Here is a 24,325-nt window from a genome sequence, read left to right on the forward strand (position 1 = left end):
TATAAATGCATCTTAGATTTAAAATTGTTATTCTAAAATTAAGGAGTCTGTCTCTGTAATATGCCATTTGCTAAAACTGCAGTTTCAGGCTGTTTCTGTAATACAGTAGTCAGTGCATTTATTTAGTGTTTTAAGGCTGAATTAGGATGAGGATTTTGAACTGTTGCTTCAGATCTCATTACATTCTAGAGTAGATTAAGCAACAGGTTCCTTAGTGGCAAGTTTGGGGGTTGGTGAATTGAATATGTTTTTAACGGTAAATGAAAGAATATACTTGTTCAAAGCAGGCAAAATACCCTACAGTTAATGTCTAATTTTTTTTTAAATAGTTTTGGCTTGGGGAGTAAAGTTCATGTGATGGCTGGAACTAGCGTTTTCTATCAAGTACTATATTTGTAATGGGTGAGTTGAGGCATGAGGCTGGAGATTGTAACATAGCAACTACAACAAAGGAGAAGGAAGCACTTAATCTTGCAGAACAAGAGACCATGGAAAATAAAGGGAGGGAGGATTAAAATAAAAACACCTAGTATGGCAATAGGCGGAAGATGTAAAAATTAGGATGTGTAGATGGTAAACCAAGGGGAGAAAGGAAAAGGTAAGTCAGCAAGTTAACCTTTGTTCTCATATCAGCCACAGTGAAATGGATATGGAAGCAAGCTGTTCACTTTCAAAGTGGTGTAAAATAAATTGGATGATAATTTTTGGTGCACCAGATTCTTTTGATATACTGGTAAATGCATACCTGCTATAATAATGGAAGATCCATTTCCTAGGGCCTTTAATGTATTTGCAAAGGCTGTTTCACAACAAAGTGGGTCATTTGGGTAAACTTTATCTTTGATACGACAGATTCAGATATTATTTTAGAATTGCAGAATTAAGGGTAAATGTAACAATCTCACAGAACTTCAACAGATGTAATTGTTTTTTTTAAATTACTGTAAAAAGGTGTACTGGCCCTTTAAGGTTTTATAGGTAGGTTAGCAATACTGTTCCAAGAACAGTACTTCTAGAACAGAGACATAGTCACTGAAGAAAAGGAAGTGGCCTCAGGAAAGCTGTCTGGGGCTTGGGGAAAAGAACCCATACTCCTAAATGCTTTTAAATCCTCCTCTTGATGTTCCTCATTCCAGCCTTAGACGGTTGGACACCACTCTGCATCACCTAAAGTGAAGGGTCTCTTGAGAGCTCAGAAACTTTATAAATTGGTTAAAGGATTGACTAGTTTTACTCTAGTTGACATAAATTGTGATATATTTATTTAAAATTAAAACACAAAAAATAATTTTCTGGGAAAATGTAATTCTGCTTTGTGGGTAGAGCTTTATATATATAATATAAAATCACTTTAGTGTGTGTGTGTGTGTGTGTGTGTACAGACAGACAGACAGACAGACACACACACACACACACACACACACACACATATATGTATGTACTCTACTCAAGTAAGTCCTAAGTATTATTTTAGCTTGTTGTCAAGAAAGCATCCTGTTGAGTGAAAATCAGACCTGTACTGCATATGTATTCCCATACTGAATGCTTGACAGACACCAAAAAGTTAATACACGATTACATAGTTACAGGCCACACTTGGGGGAGAAAGTATATCAGAAAACTGTAACAGTGGCACTCAGTGACCCTCTTTTGTTTTTTGATTTACTAATTAAGTAGTGTTTCCCAGAATAACTGTTAAATTCATTTTGTAATTCCTATGAAGTAAGTTGGTTCTGGTGGTGACCTTTTGGCAGTCTCGTTTCTAACTTCCTAAAACAGTATTCCTCAATTAATCACAACAGATGTTGTTACATTACTTTTTATAGAGAAAGGCGCTATGTTTTTCTCTTTCCCAGTGGCAGTAGCATCCTGGTATTATGACTTTAGCCTTTACTCAACACCTGTATCATTGGGTTCCTAAAATGTCTTGAATGGGTATGGGCTATATACAGAAGTTTATTCATTTCAGTTGGTTGACAGTTATCCTCTTATTTTCTTATACTTGGTAGGAATAGATGATGAGCTAAATGTGTTTGTAGAAGAAATGTGAAAATACTTTAATCTAAAATGAAAAACAATTTTTGTCAACATTTAAATGTTTCAGAATAAAGAAAATCTCAAATCTGGAGAACTTGAAAAATCTTGATGTTTTGGATCTTCATGGAAATCAGGTACTGTACAGTAAGTACATCTGTTATTTTAAACCATTTGCAAATAACACTGATTTAGACATGTTGCATCTCCGATGTGGTTTCCTGTAATATTGCTTTTATGAAGGAGGATTTAATAGTTTTGCAACTACTTTTATTAGGGAATTCACAGAGATTTATAAATTAATCAAAGGGAGCATGATGTTGTTATTTTGGATCTTGGTCTCTAATTTCTTATATTTGCAGAAGTTTATGAAAAGTAAAAGATAAACTTACTAAATACTCATACAACTAAAAATAACAGGATCAGTTCAGTTAGAGCTATAACATACTCATCTAATGCAAAATAGCTGTGATGTAGCTAAAATAATATGCAGTCATTTTTATGGTAGAAGAATTAAAATGGTTACAGTAACCAATGAAATATTGCATCTGCTGTATCTCACTTTACAAATGACAAGGGTGACCAGATGTCCCATTTTTAAAGGGACAGTCCCGTTTTGGGGGACTTTTTCTTATATAGGCGCCTATTATCCCCCACTCCCTGTCCCGTTTTTTCACAGTTGCTGTCTGGTCACCCTACAAATGACTCATTGCATAAAGTACAATCATTCAAAATCTGTACAGTGAGTAATACAGGGAGGCAGTATTGTCTGTGATTAGTGCAGTGGCTTGAGCTTTGGGAAATCTAGGATATGTTCCCAGGTTTGCCAAGAATATCCAATATGACGTGAGCAAATCACTTAACCTGTGAAGTATGCATCAGTTTCCCTGTCTCTAAAATAGGGATATGTAATCATCTCTGTATATTGCTTCTATTTACTTTGATGAAGAGGCTATCTAATTGCAAAGTATTATTATAATAGATATGTTTGAGAGAGAGAGGAAGGGGACTGTAAGGTTCTCAGTATTTTTTCTGATGTATCCAGTGGAAAGTGTGTAAGGATAAGTAAGTCAGATACAGTAATCTTTTGGAAAATGTAAAATGTGTGATACAAAATGTTTAAATAGCTGAGCTGTTTAAAATAATCTGTGGTTATCCTGAATATGTAAAATCAATGTGTGAATACTCTGGATTCTTGATCTGACAAGGCTATGTACTGATGTTGCTCCTTATTGTGTTACTGCTGCACTTTGTAGAGAGTGGGGAATGGAAATACCTACATAAAAGCGTTAATGAACAATTTACATATGTGAAACTATAATTGTTTCTTTGGATTAGCTTTTTTTATGGAACTTTTAGGAGTAGTAGTATGTGCTCAAATACACTGTGATGGGGCATTATAAAACATAGTCAGTGTCTACTTTTAGAGAGGGCCTAAATTTTTAGGGGATTGTGTGTTTGAGAATGACCAGTTATGCATCCATATCATTACTTGTATGTACTGTTATATATACTTGCAGTAAATGCACATGCAAGTTAGGCATGCAGATGCACACACTTTTGTGGCTGCAAATACATGTACACTTTCTTGAAACTTTTGGTCTAGATTTGTAGCCTAAGCTTTGATACAAAGAATTGTGCAGGCACAGGTGGTTATAAGCAAAAATGGAAATTCAGCCGGGGAAAATTATTAATGAAAGTATATTTTTAAAAAAACAACAAATAATACACAACTCTTTTAAATGTTCATCTAATCAGATTCTTTCATCAGATATATTTGTGAAATTCTCTTTAACTTCAGTAAGGGTATGTCTACACTACGAGAGTAGTTCGATTTTACTTAAATCGAATATGTGGAATCGATATTACAAAGTCAAACGTGTGTGTCCACACTAAGGACAGTAATTCGACTTTGTGAGTCCACACTAACGGGGCAAGCGTCAACATTGGAAGCGGTGCACTGTGGGCAGCTATCCCACAGTTCCCGCAGTCCCCGCTGCCCATTGGAATTCTGGGTCTAGCCGCCAATTTTTTCTGGGTAAAAAAATGTGTCGAGGGTGCTTTTGGGTAACTGTCGTTATCCAACCGTCACTCCCGCCCTCCCTCCCTGAAAGCGCCGGCGGGAAATCAGTTCGCGCACTTTTCTGGTCAGTGACAGCGCGGACGCCACAGCACTGCGAGCATGGAGCCCGCTGCGACCATCGCTGCAGTTATGGCTGTTGTCAACACCTCGCACCTTATCATCCACCTTTCCCAGAGGCAGATGCTGAGAAATCGGGCGAGGAGGCTACGGCAGCGTGGTGAGGACCTGAAGTCTGAGAGTGGCACAGACCTGTCACAAAGCACAGGACCCCGCGCCGAGGACATCATGGTGGCAATGGGTCATGTGGATGTTGTGGAACGGCGATTCTGGGCCCGGGAAACAAGCACGGACTGGTGGGACCGCATAGTGCTGCAGGTCTGGGATGAATCCCAGTGGCTGCGAAACTTTCGCATGCGGAAGGGGACTTTCATGGAACTTTGTGAGTTGCTGTCCCCTGCCCTGAAGCGCAATGACACCCGGATGCGAGCAGCCCTGAGTGTCCAGAAGCGAGTGGCCGTAGCCCTCTGGAAGCTTGCAACGCCGGACAGCTACCGGTCAGTCGCAAACCACTTTGGCGTGGGCAAATCTACCGTGGGGGTTGTTGTGATGCAAGTAGCCAACGCAATCGTTGAGCTACTGCTCTCAAAGGTAGTGACCCTGGGAAACGTGGAGGTCATCATAGATGGCTTCGCCGCGATGGGATTCCCAAACTGCGGTGGGGCTATAGATGGAACTCACATCCCTATCCTGGGACCGGACCACCAGGCCAGCCAGTACATTAACCGAAAGGGCTACTTTTCAATGGTGCTGCAAGCACTGGTGGACCATAGGGGACGTTTTACAAACATCAACGTCAGATGGCCGGGCAAGGTTCATGACGCTCGTGTTTTCAGGAACTCTGGTCTGTTTAGACAGCTGCAGGAAGGTATTTACTTCCCGGACCACAAAATAACTCTTGGGGATGTGGAGATGCCTATAGTCATCCTCAGGGACCCAGCCTACCCGCTAATGCCCTGGCTCATGAAGCCCTATACTGGCGCCCTGGACACTGAAAAAGAACTCTTCAACTAGCGGCTGAGCAAGTGCAGAATGGTGGTGGAGTGTGCTTTTGGCCGTCTCAAGGGGAGATGGAGAACCTTACTGACTCGCTGTGATCTCAGTGAAACCAATATCCCCATTGTTATTGCAGCTTGCTGTGTGCTCCACAATCTCTGTGAGAGCAAGAGGGAGACCTTTATGGCGGGGTGGGAGGTTGAGGCAAATAGCCTGGCTGCTGATTACGCCCAGCCAGACAGCCGGGCGATTAGAAGAGCCCAGCGGGACGCGCTGTGCATCCGGGAGGCTTTGAAAGCTAGGTTCCTGAGTGAGCAGGGTAAGCTGTGACTATTAAGTTTGTTTACAGAGAAGCTGAACCTGCCCCCGTTTCTTTACCCAGTAAATGTTCACTATCCTCTCCAGTTACATACCCCGTTCACCCTGTTCCCCCCCTTCCAACACACGTTTAAAAATAAAATCACTTGAATTTTGTTAATGAACACCGTTTTCTTTATTACTGTTTTCTCGGTAAAGTGTTGAACCTGGGACGCAGACTGTGGTGGGGAGCGGGTGTAGTGTAGTGATGCAAAGGACGCTTCTAAACTCCAGGAATGACAGGCTCCGCACTGGTGGACTGGTTGTTTCAACGGAGCCTGCCACCCCTCCTGTTCGGGACTCTGTGTGTGGGGGCTATGTGACTTTGTGGCAGGGGGAGGACGGTTACAGATCCCCTGCTGCGTGGCTCTGTAATCCAGGATAAGGACCGCTGCATAAGATCTCTAACCGCCCTCCCCCGCCACAAAGTCACATAGCGCGCCCCCCCACCCCCAGAACATGAAAACCACCTCCCAGACTGACCAGGGTAACTAGTGACTGCAATGTGTGTGTGCCCTGCTGCTGAACCTGCCCCCGCCTCTGTACCCTGGTAAAGGTGACTGTCCTGTCCAATTACCAACCCCCTTCCCCCCCTTCAGACAGACTCTCCTCTAAAAGAACATGATGGAAACAGTAATTAACAGAAATGTATTTTTTATTAGCAACTACACATGAAACTGGGGGATGAAACTTGGACGGGGGCTTGGGTGAGGCGGAAAGGAAAGGACTTATCAAATTTTGGGGAATGAGAGCCTTCTGGTACTTGAGCAGTCTGCAGGGGTGGAGTGAGAGTTTTCACGGACTCTGCTGCCCCTCCTTCTTGGGACTTTGGGTGAGGGGGGTATGGGACTTGGTGGCGGGGGAGGGCAGTTACAGATAGACTGCAGCGGGGCTCTGTCCTCCTGCCTCCGGTCCTGCAGAACATCCACAAGGCGCCGGAGCGTGTCCGTTTGCTCCCTCATTAGTCCAAGCAGCGTTTGAGTCGCCTGCTGGTCTTCCTGCCGCCACCTCTCCTCCCGTTCCATGTGTGATCGGTGCATTTGGGACAAGTTCTCCCTCCACTGGGTCTGCTGGGCTGCCTGGGCTCGGGAGCAGCCTATAAGTTCCGAGAACATGTCCTCCCGTGTCCTCTTCTTCCTATGCCTAATCTGCGCTAGCCTCTGGGAGTGTAATGCCAGGCTAGGTCGGGAGACAGTCGCAGCTGTGGGATGGGAAAAAGGGAGTGAATTCCTCAGAAAGATAAATTTCGTTGTGAACAAAGAACATAGTCTTTCTCTGTGAACAAGACCATGCACAGTACCTATCACATGCGCACTCAGGACAAGGTCCAATTTTCGGCCTTCGCATTCAGTGCCTGGGGTCTTGCAGTGCAGATCAGAGAAGCTGGGCAGGACACCGGAATTTGTGTAGCAGGCAGACATGGTAAGCCGTAGACTTGTGGCTGCTTAAAACTTTAATAATAGCACTGGCCTCCTTTCACGTTGAAAGCAATGCCAGTCCCTGCTGCCAGCAATCCGGCAAGCATGAACTCTGCCCCTGTCTCACCCCCTCGCGGCTGTCCCAGGGAAAGATCCCTGTATGCTGCCCCTCTCCCGCCTCCACCGTGTGGCTGTAAACCGCCGGTTACAGTTCTGTAAAGGAACAGGCAAGCAGTCCCAATACTAACATTCCCCTACCTAATTCAAAGCAGGTCACCATGAGCGACATCACTCTGATGAGGATTTCAGAGACGGAGAAAGAAAGGATGCTTCGGGAAAGCCTGCAAAGACCAGGGCCGTATGCCGCCATGCTCTGCAAGGCAATGATCCCCGAGTACTTGCTTGTCTCCTGGCGCGGAAACGTTTCCTACTACGGAGGACCCAATAAGGCCGCTCTCCCCAGGAACCTGATGCAAAGGCTTTCCAATTACCTCCAGGAGAGCTTCGTGGAGATGTCCCTGGAGGATTTCAGCTCTATCCCCGGACATATAGACAGGATTTTACTGTAGCTGCACTGGCAGGGACTAAACAGTAGAGCGGCTAGGGCAGAACAATCATGCTAAACCGGACATTGTTAGATTTTTTTTCAGTAGTTGCACTGCCAAGGACTGAAAAGTTAAGCGCCCAGGGCAAAGTAATCATGCACAACCCATTGTTAATATTGTTAATATTCCTGTTCTGTTAAAAATAAATGTTTAGAGGTTTAAAACACTTACTGGCTGATCCTTCCCCTGATTCTGTGTCCGGGTTAACGCCTGGGGACGGTTGGTAGGGGATCTCTGTAAGGGTGATGAAGAGATCCTGGCTGTCGGAGAAATCAGCGTTGGAAGCGCTGTCGACTGCCTCGTCCTCCTCATCTTCCCCGTCCGCTAACATGTCCGAGGCAGCGGCCGTCGACAATATCCCATCCTCAGAGTCCACGGTCAGTGGTGGGGTAGTGGTGGTGGCCGCACCTAGGATGGAATGCAGTGCCTCGTAGAAACGGGATGTGTGGGGCTGGGATCCGGAGCGTCCGTTTGCCTCTTTGGTCTTCTGGTAGCCTTGTCTCAGCTCCTTGATTTTCACGCGGCACTGCGTTGCATCCTGGCTGTATCCTCTCTCTGCCATGGCTTTAGAGATCTTCTCGTAGATCTTTGCATTCCGTCTTTTCGATTGTAGCTCGGAAAGCACAGACTCATCGCCCCACACAGCGATGAGATCCAAGACTTCCTGATCAGTCCATGCTGGGGCCCTCTTTCTATTCTGAGATTGCACGGCCATCTCTGCTGGAGAGCTCTGCATCATTGCCAGTGCTGCTGAGCTCGCCACGATGTCCAAACAGGAAATGAGATTCAAACTGCCCAGACAGGAAAAGGAATTCAAATTTTCCCGGGGCTTTTCCTGTGTGGCTGGTCAGAGCATCCGAGCTCAGACTGCTGTCCAGAGCGTCAACAGAGTGGTGCACTATGGGATAGCTCCCGGAGCTATTACCGTCGATTTCCATCCACACCTAGCCTAATTCGACATGGCCATGTCGAATTTAGCGCTACTCCCCTCGTTGGGGAGGAGTACAGAAGTTGAATTTAAGAGACCTCTATGTCGAACTAAATAGCTTCGTGGTGTGGACGGGTGCAGAGTTAATTCGATGTAACGGTGCTAAATTCGACATAAACTACTAGTGTAGACCAGGCCTAAGAGTTGTGCACATGGTGCCTGATCCAGCTGCTGGTACATGAAGTCTATGTAGCTATGTGCAAATCTTGTACCAGGAGTTTGAATACTGGAGAAATCCAGACTGAAGAGGTTAATGGGTGTTACTTTTCTAGTTGAGAAGGGCTAACAGTGTCAATATGAGGCATATACATGGTTGGGACCTTCGAACGGTATATTTAGCTTGCTGCTGTTTTGCAAGGGCAGGATGTTTCTCATTGAATAGAAAGTATGCAAAGTGTAAAACTATATTACATTAACAAATTACATCTCCCTACCTACCTACATCTCTTGGGGATAGGTGAGGTCTGATATTAAGTCATAGTAACTTTTGTCAATTTCACAAGGAAGCTATATGTTAAAAATATTGTTTTATCCATATTCCTTTAATTTTGTACGAATGCACACAGAAGAGGGAGTTTTGCTTAAAGACCAATGGATACTTTTAAAACAAAAATGTTTATGATTATATAAACCATTATGTAAGAAAATAGGCAGATTTGCTATAACATGAAAAAGTGTAATTTTTCTAGTTCTTATTCTATTGTTATCTTGTTTGGAGTCCGTGGATTTTTGTTTGTTTGTTTTTGTTTTTATTAATGAACAAAGACTCTATATTTTTGTTCCATCTTGAGATTCTTGGGATCTTTCTTTAAGGTAGCCTTTGATTTTTATATTAGTATTGAAAATGTACAATTTCCAAACCAAACATGCCATAATAATCCCCTTTCAACCACAGAATTAAATTTCAGAACATTAAAAGAAAGTAATCCAGGACTCCGGAACATAGCAACTAAAATAACAAAACAGAAGGGTCCAAAGTCAAGTATTGCTGTATGATCCAAAATTAAATTTGGGTTTTGAATATGCAATCTTTCCAGTAGGACTAAATACAGTAATTGTTTTTGCTGTGTTGCAATGACTGATAACCTTGGCAAGTTGTCTTTTTAATGATGCAACATAGGTACAGAATTCCCTTTGTTGGCATAGCCTCTGTGACCACACCTTTAACAAAAAGCCACTTTGTCATCCAATGGAGCTATAGAGAACCCGAACAAATTGGACCCATAAACAATATAAAACATTTATAGTATAATAACTAATATATTTGTCAAAACAGCTACATGACTATTATGGCATTGATCCTGCCACCCTTACTCATGTTGATTAGTACCTTAATTTGTCAGTAGTCCCATTGATTTTAAGTCAGTGAGGAATGCAGAATTAGACCCTAGGTGAGCAATTTTAATTATAGTCCAATAGTAATTCCTTTCTTAATATCATTAACCACAATTACCTTCCCCTAGAGTGACTTTGTTGAAGTAAAGTTGGAACACAAAGCAGAACTTTTCACATTGTTGCCTATCTCTTTGTGTCTGTGCATGTTTTAAATTGCTAGTAATTCCTGAGGCATATTCACCTCACCAGGACATTGAGCAATGTATTGTTGTCAGGTGAAAACTTGTTTGGCAGATAAACACACTGTATAAAAAGCTAGTTGTTGTTCACTGTTTTTGTTAATAAACAGAAAGTTCATAAGTGTTGAGGAAGGTTGAAGTCTCTTTTATGCTCACAAAAAAACTTTGATCAAGCCACAAATGGCCCCTTTAAAGTTATCCTTTCTCTCACTCCCAAGACTTGGCTCAGTATCCATAACAAAGAATCATGTTCATGGTGAGCCTGATTGCTGAACACTCTTGTCCCGAGAATATTATTTACTAGGGAATCTTGTTTGCCAGAATTCTGCTAACAACAATAGTACTTATCACTTAAAGTTGACAAAAGAAAGTATTTGTGTAGTGTAGCTTTCTAAAGATGGGAAACAGAGATAGAAGGAGAATAATGGCTTGATGTTCAGATGTGTTGTTTGAACTCAAGGGAAGATAAGGGTATTTATAATCTATGGGGAAAGAGTTGTTAGTTCTCATCCCTTTGTAAATGTTGTAATGACCCAGAAGAAAGGCCAATCCCATTCCTAGTGTCTGAATGAGAGAGATTGCTGCTGCTCTTCTTACAGAAGTTTCAGTGAACTTGAGTGTCACACATAGCCCTGGTAGAGGTCCCCCAGCTGGACACTCATCAGTTTGCTGCATTTGTGTCCCAGCAGATTAGACCCATGTGCTCTTAAGCATCTCTTGGTCTGAATAGGCTCCAGCAGTACCTCTTTCCTTGGCCTGTCTGGCACACTTCCTGGGTACACGATCTTTGATACCTTTTCATGGAAATGGGACCATGCTGCCCTAGATGCCCAGGGCCAGTGCTGACTCCCCACCACCCATCAACTCCCCAATAGCTTAAGCACCATCTTTGCCAGAGCTCCAACCTTGTGGGTGCTCTGGTTTTACAGTTTACCTCTTCAGGGACATGTGACAGTGAAAGCTCTTGCTTAAGATTTCCTGCTGTTGCACTATCACTGAAGCAGCTTCATAGGCTGGCGGCGCTCCTGCAGGCCGGGATGACTTAACTGCTCATTAGTCTGGATTGTACCCTGGGCATCTCACAAACAGCCTTCTAGCATGCAAGCCACACCCTGAGTGTCTGTGTGTAACTGCAGCCTGCCAGCCACACTTGGGATTTCACTCTGGCTCTGACCAGCCTTGGTTATATTGCAGAGTTACCCCGAACACCCCCCCGTCTCAGATTTTCCACCAAAAATGTATGTCCTGTACTGCCCAGCCCTCTCTTGGACAGTACAAAATATTTTAAGTCCTTAAAGGGAACAATATGCCAGTGTATTATCTCAAATAGTTCTTTAAACACTTCAATTTAAAACACACTAGTATAGGTAAAACCAGTTTATTAACTACAGAGAGAGTTTTTAAGTGAGTACCAGTAGTGAGGCATAAAATCCGGAAATGGTTACAAGAAAAAGATAAGTCATCTACTAATGCCTAACTTAACAAACTATATCAGATTCAAGCAGAGTTTCTCACCACATGTTTTCAGCAGTCTTACTGACCAAACCCTGTAGGTCAGGACCCCTCCCCCCAGAGTCCAATAAATGCTTCCTTTGTTGCCTCAAGTGTCATGAAGGCGATGGGTAGGGAGAGAGAAAGGGGTGTCTTGGGATATTAGTCCCATCCTTTTATAATTTCAGTCCCTTTCCTGAAAAAAACATTTCCAGTTGGGCACTAGGAGACAAAGAGTTTTTGTGGAAGGATGTTCCTTGCTGGCTTTTTTGTCACATGTTTGAGCTTCCTTTATTTCCCTTCCTGCTCGATGACTCTGTTTACTGCTTAAATGTGTCTCTCTATTCATTACCCTGCTAGATACTAAAATCAAGGATGAAACAGACACTGGATCTATGGCTTATTACAACAATCTGTAACCCACTAACCCCTTCTTTTTGTCCTATGACTGCAGAGGTTTTAATAGGCAACTCTATCTTGAATGGTCCCCTTACAATAGTTGCTAACTACTTATGCTAAATATTCTGTTCAATGTAGCATTTTGCAGTGATGCTGGGAGCACTTTTCCCAGACCTGAAGAAAAGCTCTGTATAAACTTGAAAGCGTCTCTCTCTCACACCATCAGAAGTTGGTTCAATAAAAGATATTACCTCACCCACCTTGTCTCGCTAATATCCTGGGTCCAACACAGCTACAGCAGCATTGCATTCAGGTCAGCATTTCATTTCTAAGCAATGTGCTTCCAAGCCTGAGCAGTCCTGTGAAGAGAGGGACTGAACACAAGTTCTTATCCCTTGTGTAGGAAAGCAACAGCCTTTCATTAAATTGATAGGTATGCTCTTCAGTATTTCATTAAATCTCTCCAAAGGTATTTTAGCTATAGACATATTGGGCTAAATTCTTTCCTCCAGTTACACCCAGGCTGCCCCATCAAAATGGATGGAGTTGGCCCACGTGTAACTGACAGGAAAATTTGGCCTATTGCATATAGAATAGATTTTATGCCATATCATTTCATTTAAAAAAATAAAATTATTGTTGGAATTGCTTTGTGTAGTCCTTTATCTAATTCTGTGCCATGCTTTCCTAACTGAAAGCTCAACAACATAAATATAAGAAATATGCAACATTATTTTTAAGCAAACAGAGACCTCTTTTGAAAGTACACAAGACATCTCTGTCATTAACTGATGCTATCTTTGTGGTATTCCATTATTGATGAATTATGTGCTGCATAAAAATCTTTTTTAAGGCATTTTTATGTTGACTCTATGAGCGTTTCAAATTTTCTTGCTAGTCAAATATCCAGTAATTCTTAGAAACAAACAACATGAAGATACGGGGTAGTATTGTTTTATACCTTTATTTAAAATCAATGTTTCCCATTCTTATTTAAAACCTAATGCAAAAAAGGAGCTTGAAAAACTGGTTATCAGTTACTTTTGTTTATGGTCAGTAGAAAATAGTCTACAGGAAGTTAGATCTGTATCATTTACATCTGTTAAAGGGAATATAATTTGTAATGGCCTAAAATGAAAAGGCAATGACTTCTTACCTAAAAATAAAATAATGGCTAAAAGCAGGTGTATCTTTATGTAAAAAAAAAAAAAAAAAGTGTGATAGGAAGGAGGGAAGGAATTCCATTACTGTTGACACAGGCTTTTGACTCGGAAAAGTTATAAATAACATCTCTATAAATTATTGATGAAACACAGATTTCTTCAGTACCAGTAGAAGCTAGGACCATTTAGAACTTGTGCATTGCAGTTTGCTGTAGTTATAGCTAGACAGCCATTTGCAGAAAGCTGTGTACTTGCCCTAACCATCTGCTGTTGGCTTCAGTTTCACAAATCTGTCTGTCTGAATACACAATTTTAAACAATAATGTTCACTGTGAATTTTGCTATTATTTTGGTTCTCCAGTATATTAAGAGTTGATCTTTACTTGTGCTTCTAAAATATCTTTTGTTTCTTCAGAGAAGACTAATATTAAACTATTATACATCACTGAGGAGAAGCCTGTTACTATTTTTCTCATGTTACTATAATCAAATTGGTTTAGGGAATATTTAATCTGATTAATGATGTTTTGGTTCTGTTATCTATTGGCTTTGTATATATTTTCATTTGGAATTTTTTGTCATGAAATAAAACCTGAGACAACTGCTGAAATAGCTGACACACCAGTATTCTCAATTCAGACATATAACAGTAAACAATTTAACATTTAAAGAACCCTTAACTCTGCCTGGTGTAGTTAGTCGTTGGCTGAGTGTTTGTTCCTGATGTATGCTGTCCCAGCTCTGTGCAGATAGCTGACACAGCAGACGTCGATTGATCTGCCCAATAAGACCACAAGACTTGGTATAGTTGTGAAGGCACCCAGCCAGGTTTATTGTCAATGAAGCATGGTCCTAGCTGCCCGGATCAATGTCTACAGTTACACTAGCACATGTATGCCTGGTGCAATGGACTCAGCTCAGTGAATGGCGGGACTTTCCATTCTCCCCTCAGCTGGCCAAAGACATTCCCTCTGAGACCAAATGAGGCAGTCACTGCGGCTCCCCAGTTAGGCCCAGTAATATAATAGCAGCAGCTGTTCGCTACCATTTTACTGCCTCTTTGCATTCTGTTCACCTTTTTTAAGGTTCTCTTCACAATCATAAGGGCTCTAGATTTATTTTTTCAGTTAAAACTTACATTCTGCAGAAATTGATGGCCTGGGTCGCACTAACCCAAGGAAGCTCCATGCTTCCCTAAGGCAAGTGAATGAATTTGCAAGTCTGGTTTGAAGTAAGGCTCTCAGGCAGAACATTTAAGAAGCAGCACATATTTGGCCCATATAGCAGAAATACACAGAATCTCTGATGATGAATAAGGACTGCTGATTTGACTACACCAGACTGTGACTGTGACCAGAAAGAACATTAGTAAACTGGATGATAATGTGTAATTTCCAGTGGGCTGCTGGAAATCCATTAGAAGGCAACTTAAAACACATAAATGCCAGACTATTAAAAATTACATAAAAACCAATGTAGAATTGTATTAGTATCTCCATTGCTTAAAAATGTATATCTAACAGGTGTCTAAGCAAACTAGGCACAATATGCATGCTATTAATTATACTTCTCGTTACAGATTGCTAAAATAGAAAATATCAATCATTTGGGTGAACTCAGAGTGTTAAATCTTGCCAGAAACCTTTTAAGCTATGTAGAAAACCTTAATGGACTGGATTCACTGACAGAACTTAACCTTCGTCATAATCAAATCACCTCCATGGTAAGTGATAAAACTCAATTGATATTTGTTGTCCTCCCCCCACAAAAAAGTTAGCAAAATACAGTAATATTATCATTTGATTTGAACCATGTTAGTGTTACACAATTCTAGAACTATATTATTTTCATTTGTCCTATGACTTTGGTGCTCTTATGCTTAGTTTTATGTGAAGTGGATGAAACCAAAAATAACACGTGGATATTTTATATAAATGATCGTTTATAGCTGTGAAGCTGTCTTTATACTAATTAAAGTGCCAAAAGTGAGAAAATCTTGAAGCTATACAATTCTGGTGCATAGATTGAGTAGGTATCTAAAAATATAGTAAACAATATACTAACTAAATTTAAACGCTAAATTTAAAAATCATGGCTATTGATGGTATAAAGTGCTTTTTTAGTAGTAGCCTTTCTTTTTTTTAATATGACAGTTAGAGAAAGTCAGTATGATCTTAAAAGAAAACTAAAAATACTATTTTAAACTTTGCTGTTTCACTTAACATTAACCAATGCTTTCAAAAAGAAAAGGCCATCAGTGTCCAACATTTTGTCAGTGAGAAAGTACCTGAGCAATAAAGATCTGTTTCTACAAAAGATATTGTTTCAATTTCTTACTACATAACCTTAATATAAAGCAGTTGTAACATACTCATAATACAATAATAAGAGCACATCGCATAAAAGAATGCTGTTTTGCTAAATACCTAGAACAATGTTTTCCCCCGCTTGGAAAGAAACAAATGGAACATGACAACAAAGGAGAGAGGTTAATATATGCAGTGAGTCTTGTTCCAATTTCTTCTTTATTAGAGCTCTTGCCTTGAGCTGTGTCTTAGATCATGTCAACTAATCTGACCACTGGTATATGATTTTCTGACAAAAGTGAACTGTCAGTTTTGCTGAATAGAGAATGGAGGCCTCAGCTCCTATTTCCAGTTTTGTTTGCTTGGGTTTTTTTTTTTTTGCTTTTCTTCATAATAATAGCAAAGTCCTCTCTTAGTCTATGTGGCTGAGCTGAGATTTGAGGAAATGAGCAGTTTGGTCCTTTTAAATTCAATCTCTTTGATAACATGTGCAGCCCGCAGAATTCTGTATACATCTCTCTGGTCAGATATGACATGCAAATAGAACTTCCTCCTTGGGAGTGATGGAGCTTTCCCTGTAGGAATGTTGACTGCTTTTTTCCCAAGTAGATAGGATCGTCTTTTACAAGTAGATTGCAACTCTTAGTGCACTTAGGGCTTTTTTTTTGTTTTTTTTTTTTTTTTTTTTTTTTTTTTTTAAGTAGGTCTGAGTTACCTCAGGTACTGCTGTGAATCTGGGAATTTAGTCATTGACTTAGCGATGCCAAGATTTTACTCAGCATTTTTTTGTGAGTTTTTGATTATGTATTTGTTTTCTATCATTCAGTGAAGGATATTAAAAACAAATCCCTAAATCGACAGTAACAAAAATGTTGATTGTGTAATCAAAATTTCCTTTGTCATACTACTGCTCAGCTTCATGCTTAGTCCCTGCTCTCTTTCCCTTAGCAATATTTTCTTGAATCTCCTGGATGTCTAATTGTTCATGTAGTATGCCAAATTATCCACTATTGTTTTTGTTCCTTGAAACAATGAGAACATGGAAATAATGATTGACTAGTGTATGGTAGATATTTTTGTTTCTTTAAATTATACCCAGACAGTTAATACTCTAATTTTTTAAGAATGAGCATGTTTGGGCTATAGTATCTGTGATATCCGTTCTTGGTCCCAATCTACTTTGGCTTGGTTAAAGAAAAATTATCCTCATGCTCAGTTCAGGCAAGTCTTGGATCATTTTAACTTTAGTAAAAATGCTTTCTCTTTGGCCTGTTTTAATTCAAAGGTATTAGAAATTGTGTTCTAGGAGGTGTTGACTATTTAATGAATGCAGTATATTATTTTTATATTTTTTACTGTAACCTTCTGTCACAGGGTGACTGGCACTTTTAATGGGAGATGGGGCCAGTCTACCTGTGCCATAATTAATTAGCTGCTTCCCAACCTGAGGGGGTGAGATTATAGGGGTCAGATGATAGCTTAATGGACACCTGGGCCTCTGCAGGAATATAGGCCTAAACTGGGCCTGGTTGAACTGTGTTTTTTTTTTTTAATTTGAGTTTGAATGTTAGCATAAGTGATAGGACTAAAAGCATGTGACCAAAAAAGAATGAGATCACGGGAAAGAAGAGCTTGTTTGTATTAAACTTCTTGTGACCCTTGAAATACCAGCATTATCTTATTTAACGTTTGGGATGAGGTAATAGAAATAAAGAAAACTTGCTTAATTGGGTACCAGGTGCAGTAAATAATTGGTTATATATGGGTTGTTTAAAAAGAAATGCTTAGTTCAGTTATTGGGAAGAAATATGGCAAAATAAAATAAGAAGAAAACCTTGAGAAAGGGGGCCCAGCCATTAGTCTTGTCTTGACTGGGGAAAAAGGACAGGATACAGCCTTAAAACTACTTCCTCTGGCTTTGGCTAAGGTCTGATAACCAGCAGTGATATCACTTGTTTATTATAGTGTATAAAAAACAAGGTTTTTGGGGAGTTTCTTTGTCTCCCATCATGCTGTGACTCCAGAGGGGTATGTTTTGGCCAATACTTATAACTGGATTGATACTAGGACAGGGGTTCTCAAAATTCATTGCACCGTGACCCACTGCTGCCAACAAAGTTACTACATGATCCCAGGGGGAGGGCTGGAGTCTGAGCCCTGCCACCCTGGGTGGAGGGAGAGGAGTCCGGAGCCCAAGTCCTGCCACCCCAAGTTGGAAGAGAAGGGGCTGCAGCCCAAGCCCCACTGCCTGGGTGGGGGTGGAGCTCAGGCCTCAGCTTCAACCCTGGGTCCCAGCAAATCTAATGCTGGCTCTGGCTACTCCACTTTGGGGTCCCGACCCACAGTTTGAGAACCGCTGTACTAGGATGTTGGGTATAAGTTTGTGTATGCGTATATTTATATTTTGGGTGTAATCAACACCAAGTGACCTTTGGTCTAATAAAGGAATGCTTTTGTGTAAACTGAGTTGTGGTAAACCTTAGTAAATTATTAGGGAAATTTATTTCCTATAGCCTCATAAGAGGGCTGAGAGATCTATTTTGGTGTGGAACCCAGGGAGTGGGTATGCTCTTGTGGAAGGCCCTGAGCCACGGTCTGCAGGAAGTTTGCTATCCCAGGGGAACCAGCCTGAGGCCCAGTGCTCCATACCGGAGCAGGGAAGGATGGAAGGAATGGAGCCCAGCAAGAGCTGAGAATGTACTCCAGGGGAACCAGCCTGGGGGTGGAGTGCTCTATTCCAGAGCCAGAAAGACTCTCTCAAAGGTAACCCAATGAGGGGATGGGTACAGTACCCAGAAGGCTGGTTGAAGAGGAACCACTGAAGGACAGAACAACTTTTTTGTTTGTTGGGACTTGATTAATTGGAGTTCTGCTACCCCAGAAGGGGATAAGTTTGTTTATGACTTGGCTGGAGGGCTAACTGAACTGACCGATTTGTATGTGGAGTTCTTGGGGACTCTGAAGATATGTCTATGCTGCAACATAAGCTCATGCCTGAGCCCAGACTCATGCCTAACCCCCTTGTGTCTACACTGCAATTGTGCTAATCTAGGGTTTGGACCCAGGGTCCCAGGACTCTACAGCACTGGAAGGTCCAAGCTTTAGTTAAGCTGGGACCCAGGGTGTGAGCCCTGTTACTTTGCAGTGTAGGCGCAACCCCACTTGACTTGGGTCCAAGTAGTCAGATGGAAGTATCCCACAACTCCATGTGACAACTATCCAAACATCTGCAATCCACTCTATTATTTTTTGAAAGAAATATTTCTTAAATATTGTTAGTTAGTCCCTTTTGGATTTCTTGTGCAGCTTTATTTTTAAGGACAGTTTGGATTTTCTTTACCAGTGATAGCACAAAATAATTCTTGGTTTTGTTCCTTACAGTTGAATCATGATATAGGACTAAAATTGTAGAATTATCACTTTTGGTAGTAAAATGGATTAGCTTTCTTGTGCATAGGTTGTATTTTGATAGTGCCATTGGTGGCAGTACCTAATATAACTTGACAGAGTAATTATGGAATAAAGATATATCATAACTTTGTTGTAACTTCAAACCTTAGATAAACTTAAACAGCTGTATTGCTAACCCCAATATTTCAGAAATCATGTCGGGCACCCAAACACATGAGATTGTCTTCAAATATATTATTTTAAAAATATTTTTTTTTTAATTTCTTTTCTTTGCCATCTCATTTTTGAGCCTTTAGTAGTGTTCTTCTCAAGCTTTATCTCTGATGCCATGAGGGCTTAGAAACGTACTGTTCTTGAAAGCTGAGACTCTCACTGGCCAAAGTGTGGCCGTATGCTCAACTTGAGGGCCTTTGTCTGTCTGTTTGAAAACTGCATCTGACATCTGATCGGTTCCAAAATTTTAGTCTGAGCTGTATCCCTAGCTGGACCCCTTGCCCTGCTCTAGCCAACCCCCTCCCCCTAGCTGGGCTCTTGTCCCTGCAGATGGGCCTCTTGGCCTCCTCCCCTTCCCTGTCCCACTCCCAGTGGACCCCTCAACAAATCAAGTTGTGTATCTTTCCACAAGGGCTCCTGCTCTGACTCTAATAAATAAATCCCATAGAGCCAATGCCTGAATGAGCTAAATTCATGAAACAGAACTTCAATTACTCTGTGATTTCCTTATAGTACTTAGGGTAAATTTACACCCATGTTTGTGATGCTTGCAAGCTACCCCATGATAGGGTTGCCAATTTTGGTTGGACATATTCCCAGAGGTTTCATCACATGACATAATCTTTAATTAAAGATTAATCTTTAATTTCTGGAGACTCAAGGAGAGTCCTGGAGGGTTGGCAACCCTAGAGGGAGAAGCAAACAATTGTGGCTGTGGCAAACTGCTACCCAAAGAAAATTCCTTCACATCCCACAGTAGTGTGATCAGCTAGACACTGAGGATTTGAGTAAGAATCACCGTACACACAACCTCTTAATATCTAGCCTTTAGGTGTATTTTTGCCCTGTTCTTTCCCCATGTCAACTATAATCACAACTAGAAGTCACGGAGACTAAATCTGATGGAGGGTGGGAATATGGGCCTAGCTACTGGAAAAATACAAATTGCCTGCCCCTGCACCAGTCTCCAAGCTCTTGGACTGGGTGTGTTCATATCCACAAGCTGCAAGTTGGAGAATGGGTTTTTACAGGGTAGGGAGATGCACCTAATGGCATAAATGAGTGTGTGGATGGGTAATGACAAACCGCAATCCCTAGTAAATGTGGATTTGTATTTTTCGAATACAGCTTGCTCTTACTTGCTTTATTAATATGTTGAATTAGATACTATTTCAAGTATTCTAAAAGGTTTATAGTAGCATGTAAAACCACAAGTAACAATTTTACACTGTTAAAATACATAGATTTTTGGAAGACTGGACTCCAGAGTCCATCTATATGTTGTTTTTAGTGCATATAGTGTAGATTTTTATATAATTTAAAAGATAGTGAGTTGGCTGATAGGAGAGAATCCTTACTTAAGTCTTTCACTGACAGTACAGCCACTGCGATTTGGAAGCTAATTTATGAGTTTGCACTTTGAAGCTTTCGTGCAGAATGGTCACAAAATCAAATTTTTATTTATGCAGTTTGATTACAGTATGCCTTCCCTGAAGCTTAAACGCTGAGGCAAGCACCTTGGCTCCTTTCCTGAAAGCCTGTTAAAAAAGGTTAGCAGCAGTCTCATTCTCTTTAACGCTATTTACCTTGCAAGTGGTGCAGCTTGTTCTGCAGAGTAGATATCTGCACTGAAGCACTCCCTTGGAGTCTGCACCAGAGAGGAATGGAGCTGCATGTTCAACAGAAATCAATGTTGCAGCAAGGTTACAGAAAATAGAAATGTGTATATTTCATCATCAGGACAAGTAGAGAGGTTCAAAAGATGTTCTCTTTCAGCTGCTGAATTTATGCTTCTCTTTCTTTCTAGAAAGATGTGGATACTTTGCCCTGCCTCCAGCATCTGTTTCTCAGCTTTAACAATATATCAAGGTAAGGGGGCTAGCAGTTTGCTTCTTATCGGTAACTTAAGTATAATATTGTAGCTGTATTCAGTTAAAATTGGAATACTTTGCAGGTGGTTAAATTTTTCTAATATGGCAGATTGAATAAGAAATATACAATGTCTGGATTATACAAAATGTGTGAATCCGAAGTTCTCTAAACCCTCATCCTTTAAATGTACAGTATATTTATGAAAATTCTACTGTTCTGTTTAAAGATGACTATACAGTTTATAGTTATGAAAATAGAAAATAGGATTGTAAATACTGTATAATTTTAGTGTTAATTTAAGTATCTGTTTAACAGTATATAAGTTACATTTATGTTTACATTCATCACTGTATACATTCATTTCAACATAAAATATTGAATGAAAATCTGTTTAATCATTGTGACTAGATTATTCTTAATTTGTATTGCTTTCTGAACATCTTTTGTTACCTAAGGCTGCAATCTGTATTCATTATTGTGTCACTCTTTCAAACCGGGCCATCAGAACATAGTAACTTGGCTTTCTCAGTAAGACTTCTGTTGTTTTAAGAACTGATGAACATGTTTCATTATAAATGTATAGAAACGTTTGTCATCTACATCTGTCTTCTCATTGTATTTTCAAATGTTACCAGATTCTGTATTTATAGACATCCCAAAATTTAAAAAAAAACTTGATTTTTAAAAGTACTGCATGCACTCTTTTCCTTAGAGAGCAACTTATGGTTGCTCATATATCTTCATCATAGATTTCTCCATAGCTCTATATTTAACAGCATCAAATGATTTTATTAGAGACCTAGAAAAAAGGTACTGCATTCCTTTATTGCTGGAAAGACCAGGATGTTTTTGCTGTACTTATTCTCTTTGTAGAGATGAAACATAGGAATGATTTATGTTATAATTATCATAAATTTTTATTATACTAGTAAATTAGAGTATTTTATACAGACCTGCATTTTATTCCTTGCAAAGACGTCCAACTTACTTGTTTATGAGCCTTATGTTCTTAATGCAGTGATGCAGCATTTACCCCTAAAATTACTGGGTATTAAAAAAAAAAGTTTGAAAATCAAATATGAGCTTCTACTAAACTACAGATATTGCACATGAATTAATCTTCTTGTGCCTCTGCTTCATGTTTTAAATTTGGATAGTAGCAGACATAGATTAGCATTTTATTTCTGTTGAATAATGGTTGGTTCCCAAATTTCAAACATGCTTTTTGTTTCTGTTCTGCCAACAAATGTCCTAGCCTGGTTTTAGCAGTTGGAGAACTGCAGTGGCCAGTTCCCGAGTCACCAGGAAGTATTGCTGCAGTCAGTGGTAATTACTTTGATTTTATGTAACTGACCTAGTAACTCATCCAGCTCTCAGCCTCCTCTCCCACAATGTTTTATACAAAATTATAACATTATTATTTTTGCAGTATACAAGGAGAGAAAAAGACCTAAAAAGAAGCTTGGAAAATCCAATTGTTTACATAATCTGTAGCTGATTTTCAAACAAATATCTTGCTTGCTTTTATAATTTATTCAGCCGGATTACAGTGAAGCTATGTCTGCACAACTCAGTCTTAGAATTTGTCCCTAAGTGGGATATACATTCCTTAAACATTGCCTTGCAAGTACGTAATGTTTAGTTTGGTTTTTCGTTTAGAGTTGAATCAGTTTTTAAAAAAATCTGAAATCAGATGAAAATTGCACTTATCCACTGTGCGAACCTTATGTTTGGACCAACCTAACACTTTACTTGCCAATCACCATTATAACATCTTGATGGTGGTGGCATTTGGCTTATTGATGTTTTGAAATGTTGGCATGCCATTGAACAACAGCATTTCACCGAGGAGGTGAAACAGCACTGAATGTATATTTTGTGTTACGTAACTGACGTGTGACATGTTTCGTATCAGGGAAATAATTTAAACAATATGTTTTTATGACCAATTGTGTACAAATATTTTGTCTGATGCAGTTTGACTTGACCAAGATGTTTAAACTGAAAATTGGCAAGTTTAGTGGGAACTTCAGACACAATTTTAACATTGAGTATTGCTGTAGTAAGATCAGCAAGCATGAAAGTTCCCACTACCCTTTGTATATATTCTCAAGACTTATTTATTTATTTAGATTTACCATATGCCTTGTGGTAAATTTTGAAAATATTTTTTCAAGAAGCAATTCTGTATGTGTGTCTCTGAAAAAGACGAAAATTATTTCAAACAAACGACAATACTTATGCAATGATCTAAAGCATTTACCCATAGGTACCCGATGATAACTTGCTACTTCTGCTAGCAAGTTACGTTGCAAAAGTCTGGTTGTATTCACAGCTTAGTTTTCTTAGATTCAGTTAATCAGACTGATTAAAAAAATCACTTAATGAGATGTAATAATACGGCCTTTATGTTAAATGAGAATATCTCCCAAGGAGGTATAGAACATTTTTAAAAGACTAATTTAGAATGAATTGTTTTGACATTGCAAAAGTTCACATTGGAGCATCAGTTTGGTGCTTGTCACATGGCAGCAAGAGCTGTTGCATCATGTATTGATGAACACTGACATGTATGAATCGGAATGTCTTTGTAACGTGCCTCGTTACAGATGAGGACATATATTTCAAGCTGTTACGGTCTTAATATTAATGAGAGAGTCTTTCCTCTTCATTTTCAGAGGAGGCCCCAGAATGCTACTGTTCCTAAAGAAATCTTTTGTACAGGAGTTCCCAAGTATTCATGTCGTTAAGACCTCATAAATTAAAACCAAACCAAGAACTGGTTTGGGGACTGGAACAAAGAAAATAGTGTCTTATTTCCATCCTCAGCCTGGACAGATTTAGTAGTCAGGCAAACTGATAGCCTTCGCACCTGTTACATTAATTTAGATGGAATATAAGGGCTAAAGGTGTTGACGTAACCCAGTCACTGTCCAATATTAAACAGTGTTAAACAAGGTTTGGGGGGTTGGTAACATGGCAAACACACCATTAAGAATCCTTTTAACCTTTTATTAAAGATATAGAAAAGAAGGAAAAACACTTAAAACATTTAATGTGAAGTATTTGTTAAATAAGGCTTTCATTTTAACAATATTCCTTGTTCCCCTTCTCTTTAGCTGGAGAGTTTTTAGAAGGAAATCCTCCACCTCCTTGTTTGACAGTCTTAAAGAGGTTAATAACTGTCCTTTTGGGGAAAAGGAGAAGAAGTTAGTTGAGATGAGCTGGAGTTGTTGCTGTTGTTGTTAAAGTCCGATCCTGTTTCATCCCAAGTGGTGTTCGGGATTCAGTTGGAGCCGGTAGAGGTGGCGATATCATCTGGGTCCCTCTCTCTGGCATGGTCCGGTTAGGACCGGAC

General features: G+C 40.1%; 1 protein-coding gene across 1 annotated transcript in view; it reads left to right on the plus strand.

The window, feature by feature from the left end:
• LRRC49 (leucine rich repeat containing 49) overlaps positions 1-24,325 on the plus strand; it is a 124,424-nt gene that overhangs the window by 19,650 nt on the left and 80,449 nt on the right. The window contains exons 7-9 of the mRNA XM_024198516.1: positions 2,105-2,171; positions 14,745-14,888; positions 20,903-20,964. Of these exons, the coding sequence (XP_024054284.1) occupies positions 2,105-2,171; positions 14,745-14,888; positions 20,903-20,964 (273 nt within the window). The remainder of the gene's footprint in view (positions 1-2,104; positions 2,172-14,744; positions 14,889-20,902; positions 20,965-24,325) is intronic.

This window comes from Terrapene carolina, unplaced genomic scaffold (assembly GCF_002925995.2).
Source record: "Terrapene carolina triunguis isolate 2854851 unplaced genomic scaffold, T_m_triunguis-2.0 Scaffold67, whole genome shotgun sequence".
In the NCBI taxonomy this organism is placed as follows: Eukaryota; Metazoa; Chordata; order Testudines; family Emydidae; genus Terrapene; species Terrapene triunguis.